Raw genomic sequence first — 15,837 nt, 5'->3', positions numbered from 1 at the left:
TGCCAATCTTAGTAAACTCTAAGTCAATTTTATGCTGTTTTTCTAAACTAGATTTTTGGCTTCAAATATTGACAGGGAAAACTAACAGTAGAAAGATATTGTGATAAGGTTGGGGCGCCTGGGTGGCTCAGTCGGTTAAGCGACCGACTTCAGCTCAGGTCAAGATCTCGCGGTCCATGAGTTCGAGCCCCGCGTAGGGCTCTGGGCTGATGGCTCAGAGCCTGGAGCCTGCTTCCGATTCTGTGTCTCCCTCTCTCTCTGTCCCTCCCCGTTCATGCTCTGTCTCTCTCTGTCTCAAAAATAAATAAAAACATTAAAAAAAAAAAACTTAAAAAAAATAATAAAAATAAAACATAATAAAAAAAAGATATTGTGATAAGGTCATTATTACACGGATTTGTTTATAAAGAGAATTTGGACAATCCCCCGACTAAATTAATAACCATGTACCAATAAATCTTACTAATAACACAGTATTGTTAAAAATGAAATTAGGGGCACCTGGGTGGCTCAGTCGGTTAAGTGTCCGACTTCCGCTCAGGTCACCATCTCACAGCTGTGAGTTTAAGCCCTGCGTTGGGCTCTGGACCCTGGAGCCTGCTTCAGATTCTGTGTCTCCCTCTCTCTCTCTCTCTGCCCCTCCCCCTCTCATGTTCTGACTCTCAAAAATGAACATTTTTTTTAAATGCAATTAAAGTTCGGTTACCAACAACAGAATATTAAATCATTTCTAGTCTGGTAAATAAACCAGCTCTGTTCATCCCCTTCTTATAAAATTAAGTATATCCTTGGCAGATGCTTTGGAAAACACAATTATTTTTAATATTCATTTCCATTATTTGAAGAAGCATCTGAATGCTTTTCTAAGCAATGACTCATCTTAATTACCATAAAAATTCATTTTCAAAATAGTCCCAAATTTTGACAAAGTAATACTTTGCAACAGAACTTCTAGAAGGTATTCTGGAGATTATGTGCGAATCTACTGATTAGGACACATATTTACAAGCACTCCTTTCAAGTCACCAAGAGGATTATGTCAGGGATGGAATGAATTGGGACAATCACTGGCAAAACTGTAAAGTCGAAGCACATTTTCTTTAGCTTAAAACCACTCAAATTAGCTGGCCTGCAATGCCCATGGCCCAGAAGAAAAGAGGAAAAGCCTAGGAGAATCAAGGGGGCAAGACAATATTTAGTAAAAACTGAAAATAGGAATAGTAACATTAAAGCAATTTCCTATGGTAACATAGCAGAAACCTGTTCCCTATGTCTTATCTACATTTACCTGAAATGACTTCAAAGGAATGGGGAGTATTTGGTCATTCCTCATGACACATCCATCTTTGATTTTTGTGGGGTTTTTGTGACATACAAGAAAGCTGAATGTGAAGGACACATAAGGCATATTTTTCATTGCAGTGATCATTCCCACTACAGAAACCAGCACATATCGTACTTAAATGTTCCTACAACTTCACGTTGGGGTAAAATACAGCAAAGTGTGTTCCATCTTATTTAACTCCCAAAACTAAAACTTACCTTATTAAAATGTTCATGCTACTGAAAAACTTATGACAACATTACTGAGTATGTGATACAAAATATCTAAGTACTAGGCTGTATAAATTGCAACAAATACATAGTTGGAGACCTTCTTCTAGGAAAAAAAAGAACACCCCAAATATTGTAACATAAATATTGACTTTTGGGTGTAAAATTCCATTATATGCATAAGGAGAATCGTTGACTCTCATTTCCTAAGTATAAAGAAAAAATGAGTATTTGCATGGCCAAGGTACACAATAAGACACGGAAACTAAATGCAGTCACATTAACAGTGAAGTCAAAGTAGTTCAAAAATTCAACAGAACCTGAAGAAACACTTTAACATAATTACATTCATTACAAGTGAACCTGCTTTCCTACCGTACAAGAGGATGACATGGTATAAATCGAGGGTCACACGGTACAAAAAAACATCTCTCTTCCATCTTTTTTTTTTTTTAATTTGTTTTTTAACGTTTTATTTTTGAGACAGAGAGAGACAGAGCATGAACGGGGGAGGGGCAGAGAGAGAGGGAGACACAGAACTGGAAGCAGGCTCCAGGCTCTGAGCCATCAACCCAGAGCCCGACGCGGGGCTCGAACTCACGGACCGCGAGATCGCGACCCGAGCTGAAGTCGGCCGCTTAACCGAGTGAGCCACCCCAGGCGCCCCCCATCTTTCAAGTGGTTGAAAAGCTACTTGCTCTGCCTTCTGGTGTGAGGCTCCCCTTGCTGCCATTTAGACTCTGAAACAATCCGCACAGCCGCATACCTGAGGCTCGGAAGCGCCCCCTTTCACCTCTGGCTGACCACAAGACCAGGCTCTTGCTATATTATCAGTCATCCGAATTCAAAGTTAAAACAAAGCCCATGCTTCCCATTTCAAACTTCAAACATTCGGCAACAGTAGAGACACAGAATCCAGACCAGATGTCCAGAACGATCTGGAATTATGTAATTACAGTTCATCAATTACAAGGCTGACAATATAAAAAGGAAGCCCTGTCTGGTTTTCAGGAATTCACATCCTTCCTTTTGTTTTCTGTTTTGTTTAATCTATAAAATGAGACAGATTTAGGGCCTCGTTTGCTCAAAAAAAAAAAAAAATTCCATTTCTTTAAGCACACAATCACGAAGGGTACGAATATCTATGAATTTGAAAACCCATCTGGAATCTGTTTTCCAATGGCAATGCCACCTCTCTAAGCTTCATTTCTATCGACTATTTCACTTCTCTAATTAAGCTGCATTTTTATAAAACACAAAGGAAAGGAAATACATACACATATTTAAAATCTCTTTCCCTAAATTCTCTGAAAAATCTATAAAGCACATGAAAGCTCAGTCTCTCTCCCTTTGTTTTATGAGGATGACACTCCTTTTTCCATCTCATTAAGAGATGCATTTCGAATAAAATTTTACATTGAATTTCAATATTTACCAAAAGCTTTAATATTCACGTGGATTTCATCAAGTAGGTATTTATTTGGAAGAAACATATCCTCAGTTAATTAATAATTAATGAGGTTAATATAGAAGAACTTTTTGAAGTTATAGACTTACTATCATAAGAAATGTAAAAAATAAGGGGCACCTGGGTGGCTCAGTCGGTTAAGCATCTGACTCTTGGTTTCGGCTCAGGTCATGATCTCATGGTTCATGGGTTCGAGCCCCACATCAGGAGTCTGCTTGGGATTTTCTCTCTCTCTCTCTCTCTCTCTCTCTCTCTCTCTCTCTCCCCCCTCCCCTCCCCTGCTTGCATACTCTCTCTCTCTCAAAATAAATAAACATTTAAAGAAAAGAAATATAAAAAATCAACTTAATTTACATACATATTTTTGTTGCATAGGTGTATGATAGCATGAGTTAAAAAAAAAAGTCTTTCAATCATAAAAAAAAGATGACTGGGATAAAAAAAATGGCCATGACAGAGTAACAAAAATAATGATTTAATAATTTTTTAAATAATTTTTACTGTTAATAAAGACTATGTTCAAGTGTTTTCAATAAACAAAGATGGGTATTAAATCACATCAGTATTTGTAATCAATAAGACACTTTAAAAAAATGGTATGCTCATTTTGTTTTAAGACGTCACTACTTATAACACATTATAAGTTATATTCTACACATCTATTTAAACTGACAGTAGAAACTGTCTATGTCAAAACTTACAATGTTCAAGGATACATTTTCAAATTTTTTCAAAATTAATGTATAGGATATATAAGAAAAAACAACTAAAGATCACCAAACTATCTTTTGTTATTATTATTAAAGTTTATTTATTAAGTTTAAGAGAGAGTGAGAGCGTACATAAAGGGGCAGAGAGAGAGGAAAAGAGAGAGAATCCCAAGCAGTCTCTGTACTGCCAAGCATGGAGCCTGATGCAGGGCTCGAACTCATGAGCCGTGAGATCATGACCTAAGCTGAAACCAAGAGTCAGAGGCATAACCACCTGAGCCACCCAGGCACTTCAAGACTACTAAACTATCTTAATCATCATTAGATAAGCATTAATCTCAAAATATTAGGTCTTCAAAGGTAGTTACTCTATACCAAGACAGTTCCCTATACCCCTCCATGGAAGCTATAATCTTAAATCAATAATTTCCAAAAGTATAATAAAATAGGGAAAAAATACATGAAAACTTAGCACTTTTTAGGCAAAGGACTGAACCTTCCAATCATTAAAAAAAAAAAAAAGATCTAATATTCTATTTAAAATAGTTCAAAATGACACCTTTATAATCAATATTGAATTTATATAAAGGAACTATAAGTCAATCTCTGAACAACTTTTTGAAGTCACCAGAAAGGGAAAAAAAGAAGATATACATACATATATATATATATATATATATATATATATATATATATATATAATATATACATACATATATATATGTCTAGAATATATACCTATATATATATATGTGTATATTTGTTTCCATAAAAAACAAATACACAGTGACTTTGTATTACAGTCCAAATTTCTCACTCAGCTATCAAGATGTCTGTAAATAAAGGCAGTGACTGACAGTAAGACTCCTGTACTCTCGTTCAAGTTCAAGTTTCCTGTTTTACATATGCCTTTAGAAGGTTAAATCCAGAGTCCATCAGACCTGAAATGTGTAACAGGCTCGCAAACCATCTGTCCTGTTTCCAAACCTTATGTCACCCTCTCCTAGGAGCACCTTCTGCCAGGAGATTCACAGACCAAGATGACATGATGTCACCAAAACAAATAAGGCTAAAGACAAGAGCAGACTATATAGAATTATTGTGTACTGCCTGGTGAATTTAGGCCAAAAAAAGCCAAAGAAAGGTAGGCAGAAGGGAAAGAGTAGAAACTCTCCACCACTTCCTCAGTGTTTCATTTGCTTGTTTACTGTAGTTAGCATGAGTATTTTCCATAAAAGCACAGGTCCACAGGATTTTGTACACTTGGAGCACTCGGCTGTATTTACGGCTTCTACTTACGCAACTCTTAGTGTCTCTAGTCTCCACAGGGAACGTGCATGGACAGATACAGCACCGCCTTCATAGTGAACAGTTCTGGTTAAAAAAAGAAAAAAAAAGCCCAGTTTCAACGAGTGTCATTCTTGGACTCTATTTTCTCAAGGCAATTACAAGAAAAAAAGCCAAGGGAAAGCCTTTGGATAAGGTCATACTTTCTGGCACGAGACAATACAGCTGGAAATAAAAACAACAAAAGTAACAGTAAGTGATCAATTTAAGTTTGCCCTGAATAAACATTTAACTTAAACATATTCTCACATCATTTTCTCCCTCTACTCCCATTTATTCCCCCTCCCTCTCCCCAGCCCACCTCTCCTCCTCTCTCACTCTCTCTCTCTCCCCCTCTCCTCCAGTGAATACATTCACCTTACTTATTTAACTTAGGTCCATTAAAGTACTCAGCTATGAGTTTATGTGTAGTTTAATATCTTATTATTTCAACACATGCATATAATTATTTGCAGTTTATATTCTGTTCTAGATACATCAAACACTGTAAAGAAATATAAGAACACATTAATTTTAATGTTATATTATAACAATCTGCAAAATTACTAAAGATAGAAAAGTATCACCGAAAATATAAACATCAACCAAAAAAGTCTCACACACAAGGAGAGAATTATCTTTGAATGCACATCACACACACCCAAATTCCAAAGCTCTCATAACGATAATTATGACAGAAGTAATGCTAGGTAATTTACATATGTTATCCAACTTAAGCTCTGTGCCAACCTGTTGAGATGGTTTTAAGGAAACCAATGCTTATACGTGCTCCTTGTTTCTTCCCTGAGACTCACCCTCTCTGTCTACTGAATCTTTGCAATCATTCAAACACACACAACCCTGTCCTGTCTCAAACATAATAAGACCATTGACCATATTCTCCTCTCCTGCTTGCCCCATATCTGCCTCATGGATCACCTCCTGTCAGATCTCTGTGCCTCCACTTGCTTCCTGATCCACCTCTCCATTGAAACACATTTGCTAAGGCCATCATATGATATCCGTGGTCCAAAATCCAATGGACTATTGATGGTTTTTTACACTGGAGAAATACCTACTATCTTGACAGTTTTTCTAACACCATTCTCACCTACTTTTCTTCTCACTTACTGAGATATTCCTTCTCATTGTTTTTATTGTGGAAATTTTCAAATAGACACAAAAGTAGAGAGAGTATTATGCTAAATCTCAATATGCCCAGCACACAGTGTCAACAACAATCAACACAGGGCCAGCCTTGTTTTACCTATAACCTCTAGTAACCCATTCACATACAACTCCCCCCCAAAAATACATACATACATATGTAGATATAGATATGTAGATATACAGACACACACACACACACACACACACACACACACTCCTATGTAAAATCTGCTTTTATGAAATATCCCTTCTGTTCATATTTTCCATTTTCTCAAAAATGTTTTGTTTTTCTGTTGCTCTTTCAAATCAAGATACAAACAAGATGCACAAATTGGTTAAATATCTTAAATTTCTATTACTCACAGTTTTCCCTTCTTCTTTTTTCCTTGTTGGCATTATCTCTTGACAAAAATCTGTACCATTTGTCTTGGAGTTTCTACATTCTGGATTTTTCTGATGACATGCTCATAGTGTTAACATGTACTTCTAAAATGGTAGTTGGATTTCTAGGTCTAGTGTTTTATACTTCCTAATACATCACATCAGGTGGTAATAATGACTACTTGGTCTACCTTTTTAATATTAAAATTGATCAGTAGGTTTAGAATCACCTTGATCCATCTATTATAAGAGTTTTAGGTATACCTACAAACAGTGCCATAGCAGTGATTTTCAATCATGGCTGCAGATACAATTATGTGGATAGCTTTTTAAAACGTGATGCTATGCCCTCACCAATGACCAATTAAACCAAATCTGGAGTCCGGATTTTTTTTTAAGTTTATTTTTATTTTGACAGAGAGAGAGAGAGAGAGAGAGCGAGAGAGAGAGAGAGAGAGCGAGAGAGAGAGAGCGCACGCAGTAGCTGGGGAGGGGGAGAGAGAAGGAGAGACAGGAATTCCAAGCAGGCTCCGCACCGTAAGTGCAGAGCCTGATATGGGGCTCAAACTCACAGACTGTGAGATCGTGACATGAATCAAGATCAAGAGTCAGATGATTGACTGAGTCACTCAGGCGCCCCTGGAGTCAGGATTTTTAAAAGTTCTCCAACTGGTGGTAATCAGAAGCTAAAGTGTGGAAATCATGGTCCAGATCAGTTTCTACACAGCAGCACTATTGACATTTTGGGCCAGCTAATTCTTTGCTGTGGGTGGCTGTCCAGTGCACTTAGGATGTTCACTGATTCCTGGACCCTACCAACCAAATGCCAATAGTACTTGTCTCTTCTACTCCCCCTCCCCAGTTGTAACAACCAAAAATATTCCCAAGATATTACCAAAATGTCTTCTGGGGGACAAAACCATCCCCACTGTCAAGCTACTGGTTTAGATTAGTGGCTCTCAATCTGTAGTATTAGAATTACATTGCAGGCTTTTTAAAATACAGATTGCTGGACCCAATCTGTTGCTACCCCCAAGTTCCCGATTTAGTAGATCTATGGTAAGGAGAAGAATTTGTATTTCTAATAAGTTCCCAGGTGACATTGATGCAACTGGTCCACATTCTGAGAATCACTGGGCTAGAACCATTATTTTATTAGGGCAGTGATTCTTGGCCTCGGTTGTATACTAGAATAATCTGAAAAGCTTTACAAACTCCAACGCACAGACAATTCTCAAATTAAATCAGCATCTCTGGATATATACTTAAAAATAACAAATAATAAAATATAGATGTAATGTGTATATATATGTATATAGATACACAGATTTTTAACTCAATCATGACCTTTAATAAAGATCTTGTACTTGGCCATAAAAAAAAACCTTTATCAGATTTTTTTAAAAGTAAAGCCATGTACTCATCCTATTTTCTAATTATAACCAACAAAAATTGGAAATAAATACTAAAAAGATTTTTAAAATCTAACAACTTGGAAAACTCAGTAACTCTTATAAATAATTCATGGGTCAGAGAGGAAATAGAAATTAGACCTTATCTAGGATGTAATGAGGACAAGAGTACTTCAGAACAAATCTATGATTCACAGGTAAACTTTGAAAAATTTAGGCCTGAAATCCCTTGATTATTAAAGAAGTAATGACAAAAAAAAAAAAAAAAAAAACCTTGAGTTGTCTGAAGAAATTAAGTAGTGAACAAAATAAACCAACAGAAAATAAAGAAGGGATTCTATGATGTATTATTAAGATAAGTAAAATGCAAGAATGCAAATGATATAAATTTCTGTACAACAGTAAATCATAATAAATCTATTGCATGTATGTATGTATATGTGTATCTATGCAGAGGTATTATCTATATGAACATGGAGAAAGTTCTTGAATAATGAACACCAAGACAGTAATGTTAATCACATAATAAAAGTTATGTAGGAACTAAGCTTGAAACTAAAATGTACTCTAAGATAAAAACAGTATTAAGTAATGTTTATGTACAGTTGTATATATTATATATAACAAGGTATAGGAAGAATTATCCTTCAAATGTTTTACTCTCATCAATTTTCCTTTATTAACTGAATTTAACAAGGATCTTTTATTATTTGTATAAGTAGAAATCTAATGATATTTTAATTTGGGGGGAAATTAACATTTAAAACACAAATGTAAAGTCAAAAGGAAAGTTGGAACCTCCTTTCTGGATATTTGTCTCCTGAAGGGACTTCTTGCCTTTCATTATTTCTCTCTATTTTTTTTAAATGATTCATCAGCAAGTGTAGAAAACTCAATGACCTGCAATTCTTCAATGACAACTGGGGAAATCTTTGCTTCTATACAGAGTCTGCCATATAAATACATGCCAAGTGCTGAATGTCACTGGTTGTCATATCAAGTAGGCATTGGCTATTTCAGACCGAAAAGTAACCTTACAATATCAAAATCCTAAATGTAGTAAGGATCTCAGTCCATCATAAATGACACTAAGGACATGTAAACTTATTTAAAAACTGGTCCACTTGGAGAAATCCACCTGTTCTATGAAGCGATCATCCCTTTTCCCTGCAATATGTCTCAAGTATCAAGTTTAAAGATCCACAAGTTTACCAAATGGTATTAGAGACCATATTTAAACTCATACAACTAAATGATCATCTTCATAGCAAGTGTTTTTGTCAACAGGAAGACTAAGAAAAGAGAAAGATTCTCTAAGAAAGCAAACAGACCTATAGCAACAGCACCTATGGGCTCAGTCAGCATCACATGAGATTTCAATGCAAACAGCATCAATGACACGAAAATGCAAGGGAAGGTCATGAGGATATGAAACAACAAAGTGCTTGTGCAACTCTCTGCTCACTGAAAGACTATCTTTGCAATGAACCAAAACAATGTTACAGCTGATAAGAAAAACATGTGTTAAGATAACTGGCCACTGGTATCCCTTGTAACAGAATTTTTTTTTTTCAAAGAATCTTCCACCTCATGAATCAGTAAAACTCCAAGTCACTCAGGGTGCCTGGGTGGCTCAGTCGGTTAAGCGTCCAACTTCGGCTCAGGTCATGATCTTGTGGTTCACAGGTTCAAGCCCTGCGTCAGGCTCTGTGCTGATAGCTCAGAGCCTGGAGCTCGCTTTGTGGATTCTGTCTCCCTCTCTCTCTGCCCCTCCCCTGCTTGTATTCTTTCTATCTCTCTCCCCCTCTCAAAAATAAATAAAACATTTTAAAAAGTCTTAAAAAAAACTTCAAAGTCACTGTAATTTCACTGACTATGAATTTTTAGTGCACCTAACAGGGGCGTCTGGGTGGCTCAGTCAATTAGTTAAGTGTCTGACTTCAGCTCAGGTCACGATCTCACAGTTTGTGGGTTCGAGCCGCGCATCAGGCTCTGTGCGGACAGTTCAGAGCCTGGAGCCTGCTTTGGATTCTGTGTCTCCCTCTCTCTCTCTGCCCCTCCCCTGCTCATGCTCTGTCTCTCTCTCTCCCTCTCTCTCTCTTTCTTGTTTAATAAATAAACATTAAAAAAAAAATGTGCACCTAATAACCGACAGTGTGTGCCTTATTTGACAATACTCTGAAAAATTCCAGGCTGCAGACTGCAAGCTATGCCTACAAAACACATTATCTCCCAGTATAACACGCTTCATTAAGGAGCTCATATTTCAGGTTGATCACATAAAACTGCCTGGAGAGGCCCTGTAAGGTTATTCTTGTAATAAGTACAAACTTTCCCTATTATGTCATCAATTCCACTTTTCATCAGTATTATCGTAGTGTCACTGAAATAAAAGTAGTCAGCTATTTTTGTGTTTTCAGCGATAAAATACAATGTAAGTCTAATCTCAACTGTTGGACCATTTCTTTCTCAGTAGAACGCACGCACTTTGACAGCCAGGATGGGTCCATCCGAGGCCCAGAAAAAAACGAGCATTAGCACGGTAATAAAAGCACAGCCCCTCCAAGCTCTGCACAGTGTAACAGTTTGGCATATATTGGCATTTATTTATAAGGATTTTATAAGATACCCAATTCCAGTCAGTGGACTTTAGCATAGAGTCGTAAAACACGATCAGTAAAAGATTCTACGCGGTAAAGAGAAGCCTTCACCCTACAAGGAAACTACTTTTTCTCCCTGTGAGCGCTGTCCCGGAGCGTCTTCACTCGGTGACATCACAGTCACTGGCTCACGTCTATGACAAGGCCCCGAGAAGTTGACAAATCACTCTCAGGCTGGACTGTAACTAACTTTCTGAAGACGTCTCTTCTTTGTGTGAACTTGCGTGAGGATGCCAAGTCACTGAACTTCTCCGTGCCTCATGTCTTCACATGCAAAACGAAGCTAATGGTCACTGGGTTGGTGAGAAAGGAACGAAAGACAGAACCCACCTAGGCATCATGGAGGAGCCTTTGCACGGCAAATGTAGCTCTGGGGGTTTGCAGGAAGACGAGGAATATGGCGCTGTGTTTACTGTTTCTAAATATGGTGTTAAAGACTCAATATTGCTTGTTGAATTGAACTGCCGTAGGACCGTATACTTGTTTATATGCAAAGGTATGATAAGTCCTAAGTTATGAAACTGCTCAGAACAAGACAAGAAGCAAAGAAATTCACAAACAACTCCGTAGGACTTTTTTTGGCATCTGCTGTAGGATCCTATAGAAAAGTCAAGCTCTGAAAATCAAATATACATTACACAGATCAAAGAGATACTTTTTTTTTTGCCCTAGCTACCTTCTCCCTCTTGCAAAAACCTACTTCTTTTTTTTTATTTTGAGAAACAGAGAGAGTAGAGGAGAGGCAGAGAGAGAGAGAGAGAGGGAGAGAGAGAACCCCAAGCAGGCTCCGTGCTATGGGCACAGAGTCCAATGTGGGGCTCAAACCCATGAACTTTGAGATCGTGACCTGAGCCGAGTCAAGAGTCGGACGCTTAGCTGACTGAGCCCCCCAGGCGCCCCGCAAAGATCTACTTCTGAAGGCACCCACTCTGGCATCCTAACTTTGGCTCTCCACACAGGATTTCCAGTACTGCTGGGGGGCTGCCAGGACTGTTGGGGGACAGCCCATCGACACTTTCACTTCCACCATCAAAAGAATTCTAGAACAGGGTCTGGCAAACTTTTCTGTAAAGGGCTAGACTGTGAATACTTGGGGGTAAATGCGTCTTAAGGTTTCTTTCATATTACTTAACTCTGAAAGCAGTATGGGTAATATGTCGAAAAATGTACATGTCTATGTTCCAATAAAATTTTATTTAGAAGAACAGGCAAGGGGCTGGATTTTCTTTTTCCAGTTTTATTTATTTTGAGAGAAAAGAGCAGGGGAGGAACAGAGAGAGGGACTCCCAAGTAGGCTCTGCACTGTCAGTGCAGAGCCCAATGTGGGGCTCAAACTCAAGAACCATGAGATCATGACCTGAGCTGAAATCAAGAGTCGGACTCTCAACCAACTGAGTCACCTGGGCACTCCAGCAGTGGGCTGGATTTGACCCACACACCATAGTTTACAAAGCCTGATCTAAAACATCCATCCTGCCCACATTACTGGCAATTTTAACCTCCGAGACAGCCAGCTAGATGAAATCTGAGGTCTGGAGATTTTCATCACTGTATTAGGGTTCTTCAGAGAAAGAGAACCAATAGGATATAGATAACTCCTAATATGTACATAGGGCTTATTTTTATATATATTATGCTTATATATAACACACGCATAATAAATAAATGTGATATAGTAACCATTAGTATGAAAATAAATAGAATATTATAAATATCTAATTATATAGAAAGAATTTTTATATGAGGAGTTGGCTCGAGCTGCCAAGCCCCGAGATCTACAGTTGGTAGCTGGAGACCCCGGAGAGCTGTATGGTATAAGTTCTAGTCCATGTCCAAAGGGCTGAGAATGAGGAGAGCCAACTGCATAGTTCCATTCCAAAGAGTGCCAGGTTCAAGGCCCAAGAAGACCTGATATTTCAGTTTTCTGCTTCACTCAGTCTATCGACTTAAATATTAAACTTGGGGCGCCTGGGTGGCTCAGTCGGTTAAGCAGCCGACCTCAGCTCAGGTCATGATCTCACGGTCCATGAGTTCAAGCCCCGCGTCGGGCTCTGTGCTGACAGCTCAGAGCCTGGAGCCTGTTTCAGATTGTGTCTCCCTCTCTCTGACCCTCCCCCGTTCATGCTCTGTCTCTCTGTCTCAAAAATAAATAAACGTTAAAAAAAATTAAAAAAAAATATTAAACTCATCCCCGAAAACCCTCACAGAAACACCCAGAATAATGTGTGACCAAATAATCTGTGCACTCTGTGGCCCGGTCAAGTTGACACATAAAATTAAACAACAAAATAAGGAATTGAGAGAAAATCCAAACTATCTTGGATCACATTTCTTTTTCATTTAACTTTTGTTACCACTTGCTTGTTTTTGAAAGACAGTACTTGAGGGAGGGAGGGGCAGAGAGAGAGGGAGACACAGAATCGGAAGCAGGCTCCAGGCTCTGAGCTGTCAGCACAGAGCCCCATGCGGGGCTCGAACTCACAAACTGCAAGATCATGACCTGAGCCGAAGTCGGATGCTTAACAGACTGAGCCACCCGGGTGCCCCAATCCTCAGTCACATTACTAACTCTGGAACTAACATCTACATTGTGAGTGATTCTTCTTCTTCACAAGGTAATTACAGATAAATTCAGGGTTTCAGAGCACATGACTCATCCCCAAACACTTGAGTTTGATCAGTGAAGTATGAGCAATACAGCCGTCTTATATCTGAATTACAAAAAGAATAATTATTTTCAATATCTGCTTGTCTTTCTTTTCTTTCGTGATCCTCGTTCTTAAAATGATATCATTCAGGAATTCTTTGTTTTCTATTATTGTGTAACAACTGACCACGGACTTACTAGTTGAAAACAATATGCATTTATCAATCCCGTGGTCTGCAGGCTGGAAGTCTGGGGGAAGCATAGCTGGGTTTCCAGCTCAGGGCCTCATAGGCTGAAACGAAAATGTCGGCTGGAGCTGTATTCTTGCCTGCAGCTCAGGGTATATTCATTCATTCTCTCTCTCTCTCTCTCTCTCTCTCTCTCATAAGATTTTATTTCTTTTAGTAATCTCTATGTCCAATGTGGGGCTCAAACTCACAACCCCGAGATCAAGAGTTGCATGCTCCTCCAACTAAGCCAGCCAGGCGCCCCTCAGGGTAAGCTCCCTGGTGGTTGGTTGGTAGAAGTCGTTACTCGCAGCTGTATGACCAAGGTCCATTCTCTTGCCAGGTCTCAAGTGGGGACCTCTTTCAACAACTAAAGGCTGCCCTTAGACCCTGGGCACATGGCCCCCTCCATCAACCCTCTCACGGTATCTCAGCTTACTTGTTCAAGGCTGGCAGGAGAATTTTTTTTTTCACACTTTTAATCGCTGACTTCAACAGGGCTCAGTCCCTTCCATTAAAGACTCACCTGATTAGGTCAGGCCCACCGAGGAAAATCCACCCTTTGATTAAGTCAAGGTCAGCCCATTGAGAAAATATATTTGCAACACATTTTCCAGGTTTTTATACAATGTAACCTCAGCACGGGAGTAAAGTCCACCATATTCATAGTCCCACCACACACACAAAAAAGGAGGGGATATTACAGAGTGTGTACAGCAGGAGGGCAGGAATCTTAGGGGCCACCTCAGAATTCAATCTTCTGTTTGTCCTCTCCTTCAAAACTTTCCTCCTTTCTTTTGAATTAAATATTTTTTCATTATTGTCATTCTGGCTTCCCTTTAATATTTTACATTCTTTTACTATGTTTTCAGTGATTACTATAAAGATTACAATATGTGTTCTTGCTTATTAAAAATTATTTAATTATGGGGCGCCTGGGTGGCTCAGTCGGTTAAGCAACTGACTTCGGCTCAGGTCATGATGTCACAGTTCGTGGGTTCGAGCCCGGCATCGGGGTCTGTGCTGACAGCACGGAGCCTAGAGCCTGCTTTGGATTCTGTGTCTCCCTCTCTCTCTGCCCCTCCCCCATTTGCACTCTGTCTCTATTTCTCTCAAAAATAAATAAAATGTGAAAAAAAATTTTTTTAATTATTTAATTACTAATTTTACTACTTCCCAGACAACACGAGAATTGCCATTTAGTTCCATTTGTTCTCCTGACTTGTGTGCTACTATTACAGTGAATTTTGTTCACTATAGTTGTTAAATCCAAGATTTATATACAGCTGGCATCATCAACATTTTGCTTAACTGATGGTCTTTATAAGTTTTCCTCATATTTGCCTTCCTTCTGCTCTTTTTTTTCTCCCTTTCTGTATCTCCAAAATTATTTCTGAGGTAATTTTCTTCTACTTGAAGAACACCATTTAATAATATGTCCTTGACTGTGGACGAATAGGCCACGTCTTCCCACGAAGGGAAGACGAATTCCCTTCGCTCAGTCTTTTTAAAAAAAAAAATCACCATTTTACTAGATAAAACGGTTGTCAGGCTGGTAGTCATTTTCTTTCAGCACTTTTACGTTTCTATCCAATGTCTCTGAATGTTTCTTATACGAAGTGAGCTGTACATCTTACTGTTGTCACTTAAAAGGTACTATACCTTTTTTCTACATTTTTAAAAAGTTTTTCAATTTGTGTTTACTTTCCAGCAGTTTTACTTTTGTCGGCCTAAGTATTTTTACTTTTTATCGGTCTTACTCAGGGTTCACAGTCCTTCTTAAACCTGTGGCTGAGGGGAGGCTGGGTGGCTTAGCCAGTTGAGTGGCTAACTCTTGGTTTCAGCTCAAGTCATGATCTCATGGTTCTAGAGTTTGAGCCCAACATCAGCCTCTGCACTGACAGTATAGAGCCTGTTTGAGAGTCTTCCTCTCCCCCCTCTCTCCGCCTCTCTCTCTCTCAAAATAAAATAAACTTTTAAAATATATATTAAAAAAAATCGTGGCTTAATATACCTAATCAGTTGTGGAGAATCCTTAAGCAAGTTGTATTAAATATTGCCTGTGCACTGTGTATTTGTGTATTTGTAAGCTCTCTTATTCTTCCTCTGTCTCCCTCTCACCTTCTCCTGTTGCCCTTCCCTTTTATGCCCTTTTATTTTGGGACTCCAATTACATGTATGAGAGAACATTCTTTATTTCCTATCTATTTCTTATTCTCTTATATATTTCCTAGTCTTTTAGCCATCAGTGTTTCAGTCTGAATTCTTCTGACCTGATTTCC

At 38.5% G+C, this 15,837-nt stretch overlaps 1 protein-coding gene across 4 annotated transcripts in view; it reads right to left on the bottom strand.

The window, feature by feature from the left end:
• The window catches only part of RYR2 (ryanodine receptor 2), a 755,762-nt gene that overhangs the window by 397,822 nt on the left and 342,103 nt on the right, over positions 1-15,837 (bottom strand). For all 4 annotated transcript variants that reach the window (XM_081790553.1, XM_081790554.1, XM_081790555.1 and 1 more), the window contains exon 11: positions 5,032-5,106. In XM_081790553.1, the coding sequence (XP_081646679.1) occupies positions 5,032-5,106 (75 nt within the window). The remainder of the gene's footprint in view (positions 1-5,031; positions 5,107-15,837) is intronic.

Source organism: Panthera onca, chromosome D2 (assembly GCF_046562875.1).
Source record: "Panthera onca isolate mPanOnc1 chromosome D2, mPanOnc1 haplotype 2, whole genome shotgun sequence".
Classification (NCBI taxonomy): Eukaryota; Metazoa; Chordata; class Mammalia; order Carnivora; family Felidae; genus Panthera; species Panthera onca.
Note: the sequence above shows the minus strand (reverse complement) of the source record. Positions and strands in the feature narration are given on the sequence as shown.